Here is a 17,969-nt window from a genome sequence, read left to right on the forward strand (position 1 = left end):
TTGGCCCATTGCAGGACGCCAAAGCTATCTTTCTGAAATGCCTGGGGGAGCATCTTTGTAAATTGTTGCAACCCTAAAATGCTGATATTGGAGGTGCATTCAGCAGCCCCTGACTGAGAACCAGCTGAGTTTACCTGCACTGACATCTGTGCAGCAAGAGAAAGGGTGTTTGGCTACAAGAGAATGTGAGCTCTTTTGTGTGTGAAAAAAGAATGAGTTTTTTCATATGCATTATTTTACTTTATCCTCCAGTATCTGTGAGAGTTGGTCCTGTTACATCTGGCTTGCAGAGAAGGAAACAGAGGCCCAGAGAGGTTAAGTGACAGGTCCAGTGTCACATAGCTAGTGAGCAGCAAAGATATGACTTGAATTCTGGCCTTTTGGTTCCAAATCCCATGTTATTTAGAAAGAGACAATGGTAATTTTCTTTGTTAGCTATCTCGTTCTATTTGAGGAGAAGTTGGCATGAGTGAGTTTTGTTGCTGACTATTTCACACTCACAATTTTATCATGTATAGAAATGCCTGAGAAAAGGAGAAAAAAAGAAAGAAATATTGGGAGTGTCCCTATGACCTGTGTATGTGTCATGGCCAGTGTGCGCCCAGTGCCATCGGCCATTAGGCTTCAGGGGCTATTTGGTCCAAGAGTCTCATTTTACTGGGGGTATTGAGGCCTAGAAGAGTGAAGCAGCTTGTCCAAAGCCAGGCATTTACCGTGGAGGAGGCCCAGACCCTCTGGGCCCTCTGATGGCAAGCCCAGGGCCCAGCTCCAGAGACCTCTTAGTTATGAAGCACTCTGGCTTCTTGGAACTTCTCCCTCCTCAGGCCTGTCGGAGATCCAGGTGCCCTTTGAAGCCCCCAGGGTCCACCCTCCCACCCCATCGTGACAGCTTTGCCTGTTTCCCCTGTTTGCAAGTTGGACATCCAAGGACGCAGAGGGTCTGAGTGATTCCATTCTGGACCATGAGTGACCAAAATAGGATTCTGGTAGCTGACTTCTGGTAGGAACCAGGCTGGGCAGTCACTCTGAGAATGCCAGGAAGAGCCAGGCAGCTTAAATCAGGCAGCTCAACCTGGGACCATGAGCCTGAGCTAAGAGATGAGCATGAGGGTGAAAGGTGTGGAGAGTGGACGAGAATGAGAGATTATGAGAAAGAGGCAGGATGAGAGCAGAGGAAGGAGGAAGGCAGGGGCTTGGTGCTGGTATGAAAGCACCAGGTTGAGGAAAGAAGCTCCGTCTCCGCAGAGAACAGCAATCACGAATGCAGTCTTCCTGGCCAGTGGATAAGGGGCTGGTTTTAATTTGCATAGCGTTAATTAGCAAGAGTGTCTAATTAGGACAACCATTACAGAGCCACAGTACTAAGCTGATGCTGAATGTCAATCAATTTTGGAGCCTCTCCATGAAATTGAAGGAAAAGTTGACCTTATTAAACTGAAAAGATTTCTAAATCAATTATTTCCCAAGTCGAATGCACAAAACGTAAATCTTAATTCAGTAGATACAGATTTTAGATGATATTACCTCTTCCCCTTTGGGGGTTCCAGCCAGTGACAAAGATCATGAATGGATCACATATGTACACACACGCACACACACACACGCACACACGTGCACAAACACACACGTGCGCGCGCACACACACACACACACACACACACACACACACACACTTTGGGGAAGGCACCTGCACATCTCTACCTGGTATTTAACTTCTGTTCAATGCCCCTCTAGGACTCTGCCTGCATGGTTTTCTGTTATTTTCAAATGTTCCAAACAATATAATACATTTAGAACTTCAAAGTCTCTGGAAAATCTACCATAATCATTACAATTCTGGCTTGTCTTTGGAAGCTACAGGGCGGCCGGGAGAGCAATTTATATGGCTGGCTCAGAAGCTGGGAACACACTCCATCACAGTCTGCACAGCCTCGGGGAGGAAGGGCTAGAGCAGTTCTGAGAAGCCTCACTGAAGAAATTGGAGGCTGGAAAGGCCTGACCAGCCGGGCAGGTGGGGTGTTGGTGCACAGGCAGGGCACAGAACCTGGAAGTAGATGATCTGGAGTAAATCCTGGCTTCTTCAGTCCTGACTTGGCCATTGGTTGGCCATGTCCTTGGACAAATTAGGTAACTTCTTGGCGCCTCTGTTTCCTTCTCTGTAAGAGTGGGTTGACGATGTCCACCTTGCATGGTAGGCCCCTACAGTAGCGCTCTATAACGGGTTGTTGTCGTCAACAAGTCACAGATCTGTGAAGGGCTGGCTCATGGCTTGGAACAGAACAGGACCACGTGGATAGGGGCATCTTGCAGGAATGTGGTGCACCCTCCTTCCCTGCTAGGAATCTCCTCTACAGCACCCCTGATGGCTGTAGCCTGCCTCTACTAAGGTGACAGGAACTCACTATCTCACACGGGAGCCTAGTTCGTTTTGAAGGCAGGGGGGAAGCGTGGTATATAGAAAAATCTGATATATAGCTAAAGTCTGGGCTAGCTGTATGACCTTGGGAAAGTCACTTTGTCTCTATGACCCTCAGTTTTATTTTGTTTTGTTTTGTTTTTTAATCAGTAAAATGGAGACATTATGACCTCATCTGTAGGGTGAGAATGTGAAGTAATCTGTATAGAAGGCATAGTCTGGGACCTGGTATGTAGTCAGTACTTAATAAATGTTAGGTAAAAATAAAAGTACTATTGTTAAGTAGTTTCAAGAAGCACTTATTAAGCACCTGTTGTACTCAGATCATCAGAGGTAATACAACTGAGTACCCTGACACTTTATAGAATGACACTATATATTTGCAGTCTTTTTTTACATTAAAAAAGTAAAAAATTAAAAAATAATTGGAAATATACCATATTTACAGTTTTGGGGTCTGGGTTTTTGACTTGATATTATATCATGATCCTTTCCTGATATCTTCAAATATTCTCTGCAGAAGTGGCTTTAAGTGGCAACACAGTGTTCCATCACTGGCTATTCTCCAATTTACTTACCCACTCTAATATTTTGGGACATTTAGGAATAAATGGCTTTAAAAAAACAACTCTCATCTGTTGGGATATAATTCTTAAGCATTCCTGTGTATTAAGGATATTACTCTATTGAAAAATTCTGAGTTGCAGGAGAGAAGTGTTGACCAGTTGACCACAGGACTCCCTTCCAGCCCTATGAGTCCCTTTGGCCCTTAGATAGCAGTGAGTGGGGGCTGAGCAGGTGTGTGTACATACACACATGTGGTGTATGGCAGCTAATTAGCCAGCCCTGAGTTGCTGCCATCACCCAAAGAACCATATCAATTTCAAGCTTCAGTGGAGTTCAGACAGAAAAGAAAAGATGATAATTCAACATTTTAACAAATAGAAAACATTTCTAATCCAGCCAGACTTCTTTGACGTATTTTCCTGCTATTAAAAATGGTTGATGGTTTAATTTTTATTGACATGTGATTGATAGAGAACGCAAGGAAAGCTGTGAAGTAATGAGCATTCCCACTGATCCAGTGCACACTCATCTCCCTATGGGGCTGGGACTGGCCGATGAGATTTCACTGACCAAAATGAAGAAGGAGGTGGAGTTGACTCTTATGTAAAGGCTTTGAGTTTTAGAACAAAAGGAAGAAGCTCAAAGGAGAAGAGACAGCATCTGGCCCCTTTCCCTTCACCTCTTCCTCTAAAAATGTTGGAAATAGACTTGGATTCTGATTTCAGTTACTTTCTGCCAAAAGAAACAAATTAAAGTTTGAAATGCACAGCCGATCCCAAATCCTTCCCTGGGGAGGCATGACGCTCCCCAGATGTCAGACCCCTTTGAGAAGAAAGTTATGGTCATTTCTGGCTCAAAAACATCATGATCTGTCCCCAGTTGATTCCTATAGGGAGGTAGTCTTGTCCTAAAAGTATCTGAGTGTCCCTGAATTCACCACCTGCTCTCTTCAGCCCCAGTCGGTCTTGCGCTTTGGGTGGTGTTTCAGGCATCCAATAGTGCTTTCGAAGAGTGGAACCTTCCTGAGGGCTGGAACTGTGTTCTGTTTTCCTTTGGGCCCTTAACTGGAGCAGCAGAATACCCCCCAAGGCACCTCTGTGCATGTGCACTGAGTAAATGATTGCAGGCTGCTCTCATTAAGTGTAGAACATGCAAGAGGCTAAATGAAAAGTGGATTATGCTTAGACTGTTGTCTCTGGGCAGGGCAGAATGGAGAATTTTCCCCACAGCTGGATGACCCTGTACAGTGTAGAAAGCTGGGGTTTGTGTATAAGCCAGATTGGAAACTTGTGGTGGGCAGGGGCCCTCTATAAATATCCTGCAGTATCCAGCACACTGTTGGACATCTAGCAGGTGCTCAAGAAATGAGAAGTTGTTGAAATCGTCATGAAAGAAAGAAAGAATGAATGAGCTCCTTCATTAGTTCTCCCTTGGGTCCCCGCTCCTTCATTAGTTCTCCCTTGGGTCCCCAGCACTAGCTTGTGTCTGGCACAGAGTGGGCCCCAAAACTATATCAAATAAATGAATGGTAGATTGGCAGACACCAGGGAGAGCTGCTTTCTTTCCATCTCAGCCTGCAGAGGGTGGTTGAGAACAGGGACTTGGACATCTGGGAGTCCTGGGTTTAAGTCCAAGCCCTCCACTGACTCTAAGTGGCTGCCATATTGGACACCCCCTCCCCCCCAACGCTGGAGATCTCAGCCACCTCTCCCTCTGTCTCTGAAAGCTTGCTTTCTTGGACCGTGATGTCTCCCTCCCTAGCTCTATTGTAGGTTTCATGTGGTAATTAATCATATCTCACCTTCGAAACACCTTCCATTATCGTCTTATGTAGTCATTTGGGTCTGTGTAAATGGGCACTTCTCACATTTTTACTGTTTCCCATTGAGAGTGGGCCTGAGGGGTGCGGGCAGTGCTCTGGGCTGGGAGTCAGGCTGAGAGTCAGAGGTCTTGGCTTTGAACTCTGGTATGAGCCACTCACCTCTCTGAGCCTCTGCCTGTAATATCTATAAAGCTGGGCCAGAGGCCAAGGGCTGTCTCAAGGATGGATGAGAACAAGATGTGAAACCACCTTGTAAACTGTAAGGTGCTTTGCAGACATCAGGCATGTTATGATTCTGGAGCATGGGGGCTGTTTCTCATGTGGCGTGCCTCTCTCAGGATACGTGAAGCCACAACACAGTGCTTGGAAGTACTGCCTGGCTTTCTGCTGCCTTTGCTCAGGGCTGTGTTCCTGCCTTCCTTTGGGACTGGGAGCTGCCTCTACTCCCTGGCTTCCAAATGCCCAGGAGGCACCAGCCCTGTAGAGGAGGTGAGGTAGATGATAGTAGCCAGCCCTCACAGGGCCTGGCACTGGGCTAGACACTTTACATAGACAAATGCCTTTATCCTTCACAGCAGCCCTGAGACGTAGGTACTGATGTTGTCCCCATCTGATGTCTGAGGCAACTGAGCTCAGAGAGATGGAGTGAGCAGACTGAGGTTACGTGGCTAGTAAGTGGCTACGTCAGGGTTTGGATTCTGTTGGCTGGTCCCAGAGCTCTTGCTGCTAACCACGTGGGTCCCCTAAGCTGCCCTGGGGCTGGAGGACTGCAGTGAAGGCAAGTGGCCCACCCTGTTTCCCCCAGCCTCAGCTGGAGGGACCCTCAGGGCCCTTCTCCTGCCCAGGACCCCTCTCTGCTCCTGTGCTCGGCCCCCTTCTCTTTCCAGTAGCTCCTCTGCCACCCTCGCTTCCCTCCCCGCCCTTGGCCCTAAAACGGGAGATGAGAGCTGCTGCCAGGACATTCTCATTCATTCCTGAAAGAACTCTGCATTGTCAGAGATTGAAGGGACCTCGGAAGCCTCTGGTTCAGGTTTGTTAAGAGAAAAGGGAGGCTCAAGCTGGCACAGTATTGATGCCCAAACCATATAACAGCAGCATCGAAAAGAATTATGTTCATGTGACTTCTGAGCATGGAGGCAAATATTCTAAACAACACATCAGCAAACCGAGTCTAGGCATGTATAACAAACAGAATACATCACGCCCAAGCAGGGTTCATCACAGGAATGCAAATATGATTTAACCCTAGAAAACAGAGGCTCAGAGGGCAGCTGCTGAGACGGAGCCGGCCCAGGGCCCAGCCCAAGGTACTTTCGGGGCTCAGGCTACCTTTGTGCTGTATCCTGCTCCCAGGAGGCGCTGGTGACAGTCTTTCCTTTGCCTTCACTGCCCCTCACCCCCACCCCTTAACACAGCCTCAGAGTAAAATGAGATGCTCCCTCCCGGATTTCCCTAATCCTCTCTTTCCCTTTCTCCTGCAGGATTCCATGTTTTCACTGGCCCTGAAATGCCTTATCAGTCTGTCCACCATCATCCTTTTGGGTTTGATCATCGCCTATCACACACGTGAAGTCCAGGTAGGTGCCCTCGCCCACACCCCTTCATGCAGGGGCTATTCCTTTGCTCCAGGCTGAGCCCGTCCCCCCTCCCAAACCTACCCTTTCAGTAGCTACTTGGGTGATTTCAGCAAAAGGTATCTGAGATTGTGGATCTTCTCTTTTGGTTTGGACCCTCGTGGGAGAGGGAATTGTGAGGCTGCCCTGTGGCTTTAGAACAACTGTGACATTATCTTCAAGTGGGGATCCCAGAGGCAAACACGACTTCATGAGTTGGGGGGCAGTCCTGCTTAGAATTTTCATTCTGCACCATTCTACGGTGAGACTTGCTTTGCCCTTTCTATCTCTTGCTGAATCCTTTCTGAACTTGAGCCACTGAGTCCCCCAAGTGAAACAGACCTGCCTGCTGTGCCCCTGCATACACACACACACACACACACACACACACACACACACACTGCACCAGATACCACCGGGAATCTGTATTTCTGACTGGTGTAGACTTTACTCCCATGGGACTCTGCCAGGGAGGAGACGTTTTCTAGATAGAATAGAAGCTGCTGGAGTTGAAGGGGCCTCTGTTTCTTGCTGTCCAGGAGTCACTTGGCACCCAGAGAGGTATTGGCTTAACCTCTGGGGTGCACTCCAGTTTGGCCGATGTAGGGAGGATGGTTCAACCTGGGCTGGGAAGGGCAGGCAGGAGTGAGCATATCTGTAGCATCTTCTCATGACAATGGGTCTCCCTCTCACTGGGCCCTTCAGGCTGACCTGCTCTGCTGGGGCCCTGGGTAGTTCTAAAGTATCCAGATGTTTTTTCTCACATGCATACGCATCTAAATATAACTCCTGTCATTTGGCTGGAGGAGCACAGATAGATCCACATCTGGGCAGCAGGCAAGAAATTGACAAAGACCAGAACTCAGAGTCAGAAAAGCTGGGGCCGAGTCTCGCCCATGACCTCTTCTTACAGCGTGTCTTTGGCCAGCCCTGAGACCTTTCTGGACTGGAACATGTGAACTTTTCCTCGTCTGGAACATGGCGGTTTTATTCTGCCATTTATGGGTCGTTGTGAGGATGAATGGGGAGTGTATGAGAGAGCTCTGTAAACTGTAAAACACTTCAAATCTCATCGCTTTTGTCACTCAGCGTTTCTGGGCTGAGCGGCTGCACAGGCAGAGATGGGCCAGTGTCTCCTGCTCCTGGAGGGGCTCTGCTTTGCCGCTGGGTGTCACGGACCTCTGCGGCTAGCCTGGGTGTGGGAGCCCTGGCTCCAGGCCACCTTACCTCCACTCTGTTGATAACCAGAGGACACTAATCTAGAAGGTGGGGACTGTTTAATCTCTGGGGGGGTCACAGGTGTGGGGAGGCTGAGAGTCCCAGACACCACCAAGCAGCTTCCTTCGTGGGGTCTGACCTGGGCAACGCAGGTGGGCTTTAACCCAGACCGTGGTCCAGTCAACCCCAGAAAGGAGCCAGGAGTACAGGCAGGAGGAACGGGCCAGGATCAGAGACAGGACCATGAGTCACAGTCGGGGCTCCAGGCTGGGTTCACCCCACCCCAAACCAGCTGTGGGACCCATGTATCTCCTCAACTTCTCTGAGCCCCTGAACCCTCATCTAGAGGGCGTCTATACTACTGTGTATCACCTTGACCTGTGCAGAGGGGTTGCACAGGCCAGAGAAAAAGGCAGAGTCATGAACTCATCTGTGATCCAGGCTTGAGGGAGGGGAGAGGAGCTGATCTCAGCCTCACACCCGCACGACGGTTCCACTCAACCTGACTGCTGCTGCTTTCCACTCCAGGCATTGGGATGGGAAGAGCCAGGCATCCCTCCCTCTGATTCTCTTGGGGTTCTACCCCACCTCCCTCTAGGGCTTGCAGCCTTGGCTCTCAGACCTGATCCCACCCAACTGCAGTTGTGACCTCAGTTCTGGCCTGGTGGCAGGGCCGTGATGCTGATAGGCTAGCACCTCGCTGGGCACACTTTGTCCATCCTCAGCTCATAGCCAGTCTCTGCTTCACCCTAATTATGGGCAGCAGAGGATGCTTTTCAGTCACTTGTCTCGGCCTGACACTCACAGTTTGGAGAAACAAAGTGAAGTCAGTGGCATTAAATCCTGGCTCAGACACTTCAGCCTGAATGACCTTGAGCCAATAACAACTTCTCTGGGCTGCATCGGTTTCCGCATCTGAAGTATGGAAGTCATATCACCCAACTCATAAGCAGGGGGGGTAACAGTTGACAGTGCAGAGTGGGCCTTTATGAAGTGGAAACTGGTCTCTTTCCTGTGACCTCTGTCCCACTGCTTCCAGCTGGACCTCGTCCAGGTACAAGCTGTGCCCACCAGATGGTCACTGTCACAACTGCCCGGTACTGGCGGGTGGTTGGACTTCCTCCCTGCTCTAGCCTGGCCCTTCCTGCACTCTCAGCTCCCGCCGCCCAGCCCCTTATCCTCCCTGGCCCACTGTCACGTGGGGAGTCACCAGAACCTGGCTCCCTCGGTGCCTCTTACCTGTCCAGTGAAGTTCTTTCTTCTGGAAAGGTCTAGTGGGACCTTCTCCTGCCAGAGGGAAATGGGAACGGTTTGGGCCCAGACAGTCAGCAGGACCCTTGTATGCACTCACCTGACCATATTGTGATTTGCTGTTCTGTATCCTTTCCCCCACCCTCAGGGACAATGATCCTGTTAATCTTTTTTTTTTTTTTTTTGCCGTACGTGGGCCTCTCACTGCCATGGCCTCTCCCGCCGTGGAGCACAGGTTCCGGACACGCAGGCTCAGCGGCCATGGCTCACGGGCCCAGTCGCTCTGCGGCATTTGGGATCCTCCCGGATCGGGGCACGAACCCTGCGTCGGCAGGCGGACTCTCAACCACTGCGCCACCAGGGAAGCCCGCTGTTAATCTTTGTATTTCCAGGGACCCACGGTGTCTGACAGAGAGCAGGTGTCTGCAGGGCATATTTTGAATGAAAGAATGCTGGATTCAAGCTATCTGGTTTCCAAAGCCTTTTAGACCATGACTCAGCTCTGTGGTCGTGGGCCTCAAGTTTCCACATCTGTTCATTGGGGACCCTGAGCACCCGTCCCGCCCCCCTCCCCTCCCGATTCTGTAATTCTCTGATTGCGGTTGGTGCCCGCCGTCTGGGGGACCTGCTTCCTGAGAGTGGGGGGAGGGTTATCCCAAGCGTGATGGCCGGTGCTGATCCAGAGGGGACGCTTGGAAAGCCTCTTCAGTAGGGAAAGGCCAGCTGCTGCTTATCTGTTGGGAAGTAGGGCAGGGTGAGCGTATGGCTCCTCTCCTCCGTGGGGTGAAGTCAGGGGCCTGTGTTAAGGATATGCTCGTCACTTCCTCATCAACACCAGTTAATGGTCACTTGGCTAAATTTTAGCAGGAACCAGATGACCGTGTTTCCACCTCCCCCCAGCCCTGCCCCAGTCGCTCACATCCAGGCCCCTGGCCCTGGCCCTGGCCCAGCACACACAGGAGGCTAGGCGTACCTTCTAGAATAGTGTTCGTATTTGTTATTAGTTTGGACAACTTGTGTTTTTGAGAAAGAAGACTCTGAAACATTATTGGGAACCTCTCAACCAAACTCTGGCTTCAAGTCATGCACCTGAGGCTCGGTAGGTCCTCAGAGGTGACAGGAGGGGGCGCACCCCTCACCAGTGCAGGAGGCCCCTCCAGCCTCTGTGGGCCGGCCTGTCACCGGGACTCACTGCCTCTTGAGGGAGGCTCTCCCTGGCTGGGCAGTGTGAGTTCTAGAAAGTCTGCCCTTCCACTGAGAGGAAACGGGCCTCTCTGAAAATTCCACTCAGCCCGCCTCTCTTCTGGAGTAGGGAAAAGAGGTGCCTGTGTTTCCCACGAGGCAGCCCCTGTCGTTTGAGGATGGCTGCCCCGTGTCTCCTTGGTCTCCTCTTCTCTTGGCATCTTGGAGCACGGAGCCTTCAAAGGCCCGGGCATCTGTTCTCCTCAGGCTAGCGTGTCCTGGAAAGAAATGAAAAGCAAAATGCATTGGTTGTTGTGTTATTTATCAAAACTTTGAAAACTGCACTCTCCCTTGGAGAGTCCATTTATTCCTGTGGTTTGGTGATCACAGATCACCAGTGCAAACCTCCTCTCCCCAGGCTGCAGACTCACGTTTTAGGGACCATCAGCACACCCCTAGCTCAACATGTAACTCCCTCCCTCCCTTCCTCTCTCCCTTCCTTCCCCTTTCTGTCTCCCTTTGTTTCTTCTCTTTTCTCTCTCTTTGTTTCTTTTCTTTCTTTCTATTGAAGTATAGTTGATTGACAACATTGTATTAGTTTTAGGTGTACAGCAAAGTGATTCAGTTATATATATATTCTTTTTTAGATTCTTTTCCATTATGGTTTATTACAGGATATTGAATATATTTCCCTGTATAGCTGTAAAGTAGGCCCTTACAGTTTATACAGTTTATATGTAGTGGTGTATATCTGTTAATCTCAAACTCCTAATTTATTCCCCCTTTGGTAACCATAAGTTTGTTTTCTATGTCTGCGAGTCTGTTTCTGTTTTGTAAATATGTTCATTTGTATTATATTTTAGATTCACATATAAGTGATATATGATATTTGTCTTTCTCTGACTTACTTCACTTAGTATGGTAATCTCTAGGGCCATCCATGTTGCGGCAAATGGCATTACTTCGTTCTTTTTTATGGCTGACTAGTATTCCATTGTGTGTCTATATAATATCTTCTTTATCCATTCATCTGTTGATGGACACTTAGGTTGCTCCCATGTTTTGGCTATTGTAAATAGTGCCACTGTGAACATTGGGGTGCATGTATCTTTTTGAATTAGAGTTTTCATCTTTTCTGGATATATGCCCAGGAGTGGAATTTCTGGATCATATGGCAACTCTACTTTTAGTTTTTTAAGGAAGCTTCATTCTGTTTTCTGTAGTGGCTGCACCAATTTACATTCCCACCAACAGTGTGGGAGGGTTCACTTTTCTCCACACCTTCTCCAGCATGTATTATTTGTAGACTTTTTGATGATGGCCATTCTGACCAGTGAGACACTGAACACTTTATTGCTCCCCCAATATCCTCCCTCCTCTACCCTTCTTACCCATCTAGTGCATTCATTCATTCATTGTGTACTTAACGAGGGTCTACTCTGTGCAGAGCCTGGGACAGGGGCCCAGTACTCTGTGCTGGAAACCCTGAAATCACTTTTGCTTCTCCAGGGGGTTGCCAGTGTTGAGTGAATCCATGGCTCTAATGTCTTTAGTGCCATCCTGGAAGGCAGGACAGAAGGAGGCTGAGAACACAGATTTTAGAGTAGCCCAGCTTGGGTTCAAATCATGTTCTTTGTCACATTGTAGTATGTATGGTAGCCTTTAGCAAGTTACTGAATGCTTCTTAGTCTATCTCCTTTCTGCAAAATGGGACTAATAATAGTACTCACCACAGCGTTGTTGTGCAGATCAAATTAGATAATACATGCAAAACACCTCAGCTTCAATGAGGACGTATTTGCCGGGCTCACAGCATGGAAAGGATATCCCAGGCAGAAGTCTCAAAAGGAACAGAGGCCCTGAGATGAGAAACTGCAGAGTGCATTCAGAACGCCTCCAGGACAAGGTCCTGGGCAGTGGGGCCGGTCTACTCTGGAGCATGGCAGGACCAGCAGGAACTCATCTGCCTTGCTGAAGAGTTTTGGAACTGTCCTGTGGGCAGCAGGGAGAACCATGGAAGGAGTTCAGGCAGGGGAGAGAGATGATCAGATCTGCATTTTAGCTGCAGCATGGCAAATGTTGCAAGGGCCAATTTCAGAGGCAGGAAGACTAATTGGAAGCATGTTTCCATGGTCGAGATGAGGGATGGTGACACCCTGAATCAGGGTAAGACAAGAGCCAGGGCAGGAGAGACTGTGCATAAGAGATGTTGAACAAGTGGAATTGACCAGACTTGGTCAGTTATTAAGTTGGAGGTACTGTCTGTGGGGAAAGGAGGGGTCCAGCAGTTGCTAGGGTAACTCAGTGGCTGGGAGTGCCATTCATTATAGTTGAAACCGCAGAAGGAGGCTGAGGTGGGGAATGATGACCAGGTTAGTTTTGGAAGTTGAGGTTTGGGGGCTGGGCATCCAGACGCCTCCAGGCTGGTGATGCAGAGGATAGGCCTAGATGAGCAGGGAGCAGTGGGATGAGAGGAGGCATGGGACAGGTCCCCAGAGGGACATCAGAGGACATCAGACTTCTCCCAGAGGGAGAAGTCAGGGAGGTCAGAGGAGACCCCAAAGGGAGGGAGTCACAAAGCCGGGACAGAGAAGGAAGTGTCGGTTATGCCACAGGGGGGTCAAGGAGTTGGGAACCCCACTGGTCCTTTGCACCAGGCTGTGGGAAGGTCACTGTGTCCTTCCTCAGCACAGTCACTGGGAGTGACAGTCACAGGGCAGTGGAAGGGGAAGGGAGGACCAAGTAGGAGGTGAGGAACATGGAGACACTGAATACTGGCCAGTCTTCTAAGAAGTTTGGCTGTGAATCGAGGGAAGGCAGAGTGGCAGCTGGAGAGGACACAGTGCTGAGGGAGGGATGTTGGTCTGCTTGTGTAGCCTGGAGAGACTGCATATGTCTCGCAGCTGTCAGGAAGAAGCCAATTGAGAGCGAGAGGAAATAACCAGGGGCCAGGTTCTTGTCCAGGAGCACACAGGAGGGGAAGGGATCAAGTGCCCCAGGGAGGAAGTGCCCTGGCTCAGAGCCTGGGGGACATGATGGGGGGATGGGGAGGGGGAGCGAGCCTTGGTGTCCTTAATGAAGCTACAGGGGCAGGAAGCTGCAGGACTGTGCCTGGCACACAGCATGGCTCAATTAATGTTTGTCTAATTAAAATGGAGGGACTGCTGTGAACCTAGGATAGGACATAGGCAGTGGCAGATTTCCCATCATCCAGTGTGTGGATGGGAACTTATAGATCATTAATTTCAGTCTGTGGTTTTTGGCCATATTCAAAGTAGAAAGCATCAATCAGATCAAGATCTGGTGTGGGCCTCCAGAGGCTTCTAGTCCACTTCAAATCTGACAGAAATATAACTATAGTGACAAAATATAGGTCTTCAACCTCATGAATTTGAAACATAGGAGAACAATAAAAGGGGAGACTTTTAAGTTATTAGATGTGTAAAAGTGGATATTTTTATTAAATAGCAATAGAGTTCTCAGCTGACAGGGAAATTACTTCAAATTGTAGGACATAAATTATATTCAAGAGACAGCTCACACTGCAAAAAGGCTCACATGCCATGGCATGATGGTCCCATAGGTTGGAGCATCCTCCTGGGTATGTATAACCTGCTGTCACAGGAACAGGGGCATCTGGAATGCAGGAGGTGTCACTGGTCCAGATGCCTTGGGGGCCCACTGCTAAATGAGTCAGGGGCGTCTTCCCATCAGGGAGTGGACTCGATGGTTCAGGCTGAGCCTTGCTCTGTGCTCTCACTTTCCCTTCTCCCTATAGAAGAAAGTGGGCTCAAGCCATATCCTGAACTTATCTGTAAGGTAAGGACTACTATGTGTCAGGCATTGAGAATCCAGAAATAATTCAGACCCAGTCCCTACCTTTGGAAGCTGCTTGTCCTAGACCTTGATCCACTGTGACCCAGGCTGATAAGCCCCAGGTATGAGGTGTGTGTGAAATACCGTGTGGTCACAGTGGGCCAGGCAACTCTCATGGAGAGAAGAGGCTCTAACCAAGCCATGTATTCACTGGGAGCAGAGGCCTTGTGTATGTTTGGGATGAAACTGGCCTGGAGCATTTCAGGGGCATGAGAGAGAAGAGAAGGGAAGGTGTGTCTGTCCTCCAGGGGAGATGGCAGCTGCCTTACCCTGGTGGGGCTGGGATCTCTGTCCTTGCAGGCCCCCGGTAGATATTTCCTAAGGTTGTCCCTGGCTGGTTGGCTGATGGATTTGAATCGCCTTCACTGGGCTCACAGATGGGCCAGTGGCCAAGGGACTCCTTTAGAGTTGAGCAGATTGGGGACCCCTGAGATCCCAAGACCTCCAGATGGCCCTCTCAGCCTGCTAGGTCTGAGGACATGAGCTCCTTAACCCAGGTGTGCTGCACAGAGAGGAGGAGGGAACTCTAGGCCCCCAGGGTGGCTCCAGGACCACAGGGCTTGACAGGAAAATTCTGGATGGCGGCCTCCTCTGCTGAGCTCACGGCCATCTCCTACTCCATGCTAATGAACACTCCCTAGACAGATGGCAGCACATGAGGGAAATTGGAAATGGGGGTGTGTCCAGGGGACAGGGCCTGGCTAGGCCACCGTGCATCAACTGAGGTCGCCGCCTGCCCTCCCACCGGCCCACCTGCCCCTGTACAGCTGGAGAGAAAGGAGGAAAGAGGCGGTCAGTAGCTGCTCAGTCCAAACGCCATGAGTCCTTGTCAGACTACCCTCCAAAGACAGAAAGCTGAGAGGATGACGCGTTAGCAACCACGTCGGTGACAACGGTGTCACCTCATCTTGTCTAGTGCTTTGTAGTTTTTGGAGTGTTTTCACATGTCTTGTCAGACCTCTTGCCTGCCTGACTTCACCTCTTTGACTTTTAGGGTTCAGCACAGATGCTTCCTCCTCTAGGAACCCTTCTGGCTGCCCCCACTCCCAGGGCAAGGCGCCCCTTCTAGGAGTTGGCTGGACATGGGCTCTGACACTGTATCTCACCTGCACCGGCTCCGGCCGTATGTCCATGGTGGTGGAGGCTGACTTGGATTCACTGCTCTGTCCCACAACCAAGAGCACCCAGCACATAGCAGGGATTCAATAAGTGTTACCAGATGAATGAACAACAAGCCTGAGGGGCAGACAGGCTGATTTATTCCCCTTGCTCCATAGAAGAGAAAACTGAGTCTCTGTAAGACTGAGAGACTGGCCTGAAGTCCACAGCTCTGGCTTGTGCATCGTGAGGGGTCAAGGGTCTCAGCGGGCTGCCCCCTGTGAGCTGGGCTGGCCATGCCCTCTGTGACCCTCCCCACCATCCTCTCATCTCCTCTTGTCCCAGGCCTCAGTCCCAGAGCCTCTTCACTCTCAGATCTGTGGCTGGCCATGGATTGCCATGGTTACCACGTCAGCCCTGGCAGTGTCCGTATGACATTTTGGTTTTATTTGCTAAATATTTGAACACTTGGCTTTAACCCTTTCTGCCCCAGAGAGGGCTTTCCTGCCACGTTGCCCCTTCCCTAGGGGCAATGGCCTCCCGCTGCTTTCTCCGGGCCCCAGAGCCCACGGGGCTGGCGTGCCTGGGGGAGCAGCAAGGCTGTTTCTTAGCTGCCTGTGTTGACTTTCTGTTTTGTCAGTTGGAAATGTCATCCCGTGTCATGCTTCTTGACAGAGCATGTGCTGTGTCTGTTAACAGGTGTGAAAACTGTTGCCCTGGGCATGTTAAGACTTGCCCCAGCCGGGAGGGCCGGTCCCAGACTTCCGGAGTCAGCTGCCTGCGGCTCCATTGACTTCCGGGCAATTGCCTCTTGCCAAGTCTTCCAGAAGCTTCCTCAGCTCCAGGACTCCAGGATGTCAGGGGTGTCCTCTGCCCTGAACCCTGGCAGTGGGACAGAGGGGAAACTGGTTTCGGGAGGAATCAGTGTTTGTAAATGGGGAGGTGGTGTCACCTCCCTTCCCACTCCTCCTCCCCTGCTGGTGCCGGATGAGGTGGCGCTGGAAGGCTGAATCCACCAAGCTGTGTGTTACCTTGGAAACCACACACCGTCCGCACCTTGGGAAGTGAGGGGGGGCTGAGGAAGCTTCTCAGGAAGCTTCTGCTGTAATTCAGGGGTACAAGAGATCACTGTCCAACATGGGCAGCTAAGTGAATGACAGTGTTGAGAGAAACAGCCCGAGAGCCTGCCCCATCCAAGGCGCTTCTACCTAGCAAGTCTCTGCCCCCTTTACAAAGTGCGAGGGACCTGTAGCCTGGTCTGTCTGGGGTACCAATCACCGTGCGAGCTTGGATGAGCTCCTTCTCTCTCAACCCGAGTTTTGTCATCTGTAAAGTAGGCAGATTGGATCAGATGATCTCTGGGGCCTCTGACTGTATCCAGGATTCCATGCCTGAAGGATGCTCAGTGACAAGGAGACAAAAATGTAGGGAGAGTAGTTATGAACGGTTTTTGATAACAAGAACTGATAGAGTATGCATTCAGGAGGCCCTCGTGCAGGACTGTCCCAGCAAACTGTCCCTTCTCCTAACTGCCTTGCTTCTCTGCCCAGAAAGGGAGCTGGCTGTCCCCTTAATATAGCCTTGAACTTGAAATAGCAAACAATCGAAAGAACAGTTCTTTGGCTCCAACATCCTAAAGTTTAAAGGTGACTCCTCTTAAGTCTCTTACAAATATAAGCTGGTCAGACATCGTAAAGCTTTTAGGATAATTAAAGTCAGTGACCGTGTTCCCTTCCTCAGCGCTCAGTTCCAGCTTCCTTCCATGAATACAAACTCCCATTTCTTCAGAGTCACTGGGGAGCGAGTGTTCAGCTTAATTCTGTTTCCCTGAGAGTGCCGCTGTGTACCGTCCGTGACTTTTTCAGAGTTAATTCATTCTATTTTGTATTATTGTTGTTACTATTTTCAGGTGATGATCTCTTCTGTTTTCCATCAGGGATGGGCATCAGATCCCCTGTGCAATGTGTGGGCCCCGCAGGCTAGTGAACCCCACTGCCTGGGGATGTGTGTTTGGAAAGCACCACAGGGTTCCAGGGCTTCCTCCTGATTAAGAAACATCGTGCTCAGTTATAAGCTCCGCAAGGGCCATGCTTTCTCTTAATCGTCTGTGTGACTGTCCCTGCAGTGCCAATAAAGGGGGTTGTACATAGTGGGAGTGTGATGATTCTAAATCTGGGCTAAAGATAATTGACTCTCTGAGGATTTGGGAAATTGGAAGGCATGGTAGAATTTTTAGTGTTTGGAGACTTCCTTACCATTTTCATTGCATTTATAAGACCAAGAAAATTCTGATAATTCTAGTCTCTGTTCAGCAGGAAGCTGAAGTCGCGTCTTTTTGCTTTTAAGAGAAAAGATGCAAAATCACCACTGCTCAAATTCTCCCAAACCCAGTAATTGGAAAAGAGATGAACTGTGCCGAGTTTATCTCTGAATTAAAGAATTCAATATAATTCAATCCAGCAGAATTCCATTTCCTCTGAACATATCACCAATACAAACCTGGTGCGTGGGTGGGAGGGACCCTGGGCTGGTGGTCAGTAGACCTGGGGCCAAGTTGTGACTTTGCCATCAAAAATTTTAAAAAATTATTGTAAATGTACATCATGTAAAATTTTACCGTTTTAACCATTTTTACGCGTACAGTTCAGTGGTTAGGTTCATCCGTGTTGTTGTGCCACCATCACCTCCATCCGTCTCCAGAGCTGACTTTGTCACTTTTATGTGACCTTCAGTCATCTGATGGCTCGTGGGTGTGGGTGCCTCTCTGAGTATGGTGGACTTTGTTCATACACCGCCCCCTACCAGCATCCCCCGAACTTGCCTTCACCCTGTCCCGACATCCTCATATCACAGGCCCAGGTTCTGATTCCAAGTTTAGATCTGGAAAAAGGTTTGTAACTCCACAAATGATAATAATGACAGGCTC

The 17,969-nt window shown here is 49.7% G+C and overlaps 1 protein-coding gene across 2 annotated transcripts in view; it reads left to right on the forward strand.

The window, feature by feature from the left end:
- KCNN3 (potassium calcium-activated channel subfamily N member 3) overlaps nucleotides 1-17,969 on the forward strand; it is a 180,702-nt gene that overhangs the window by 44,952 nt on the left and 117,781 nt on the right. For both annotated transcript variants that reach the window (XM_082650005.1, XM_082650004.1), the window contains exon 2: nucleotides 6,287-6,382. In XM_082650005.1, the coding sequence (XP_082506131.1) occupies nucleotides 6,287-6,382 (96 nt within the window). The remainder of the gene's footprint in view (nucleotides 1-6,286; nucleotides 6,383-17,969) is intronic.

Source organism: Grampus griseus (genome assembly GCF_964374135.1).
Source record: "Grampus griseus genome assembly, chromosome: 1".
In the NCBI taxonomy this organism is placed as follows: Eukaryota; Metazoa; Chordata; class Mammalia; order Artiodactyla; family Delphinidae; genus Grampus; species Grampus griseus.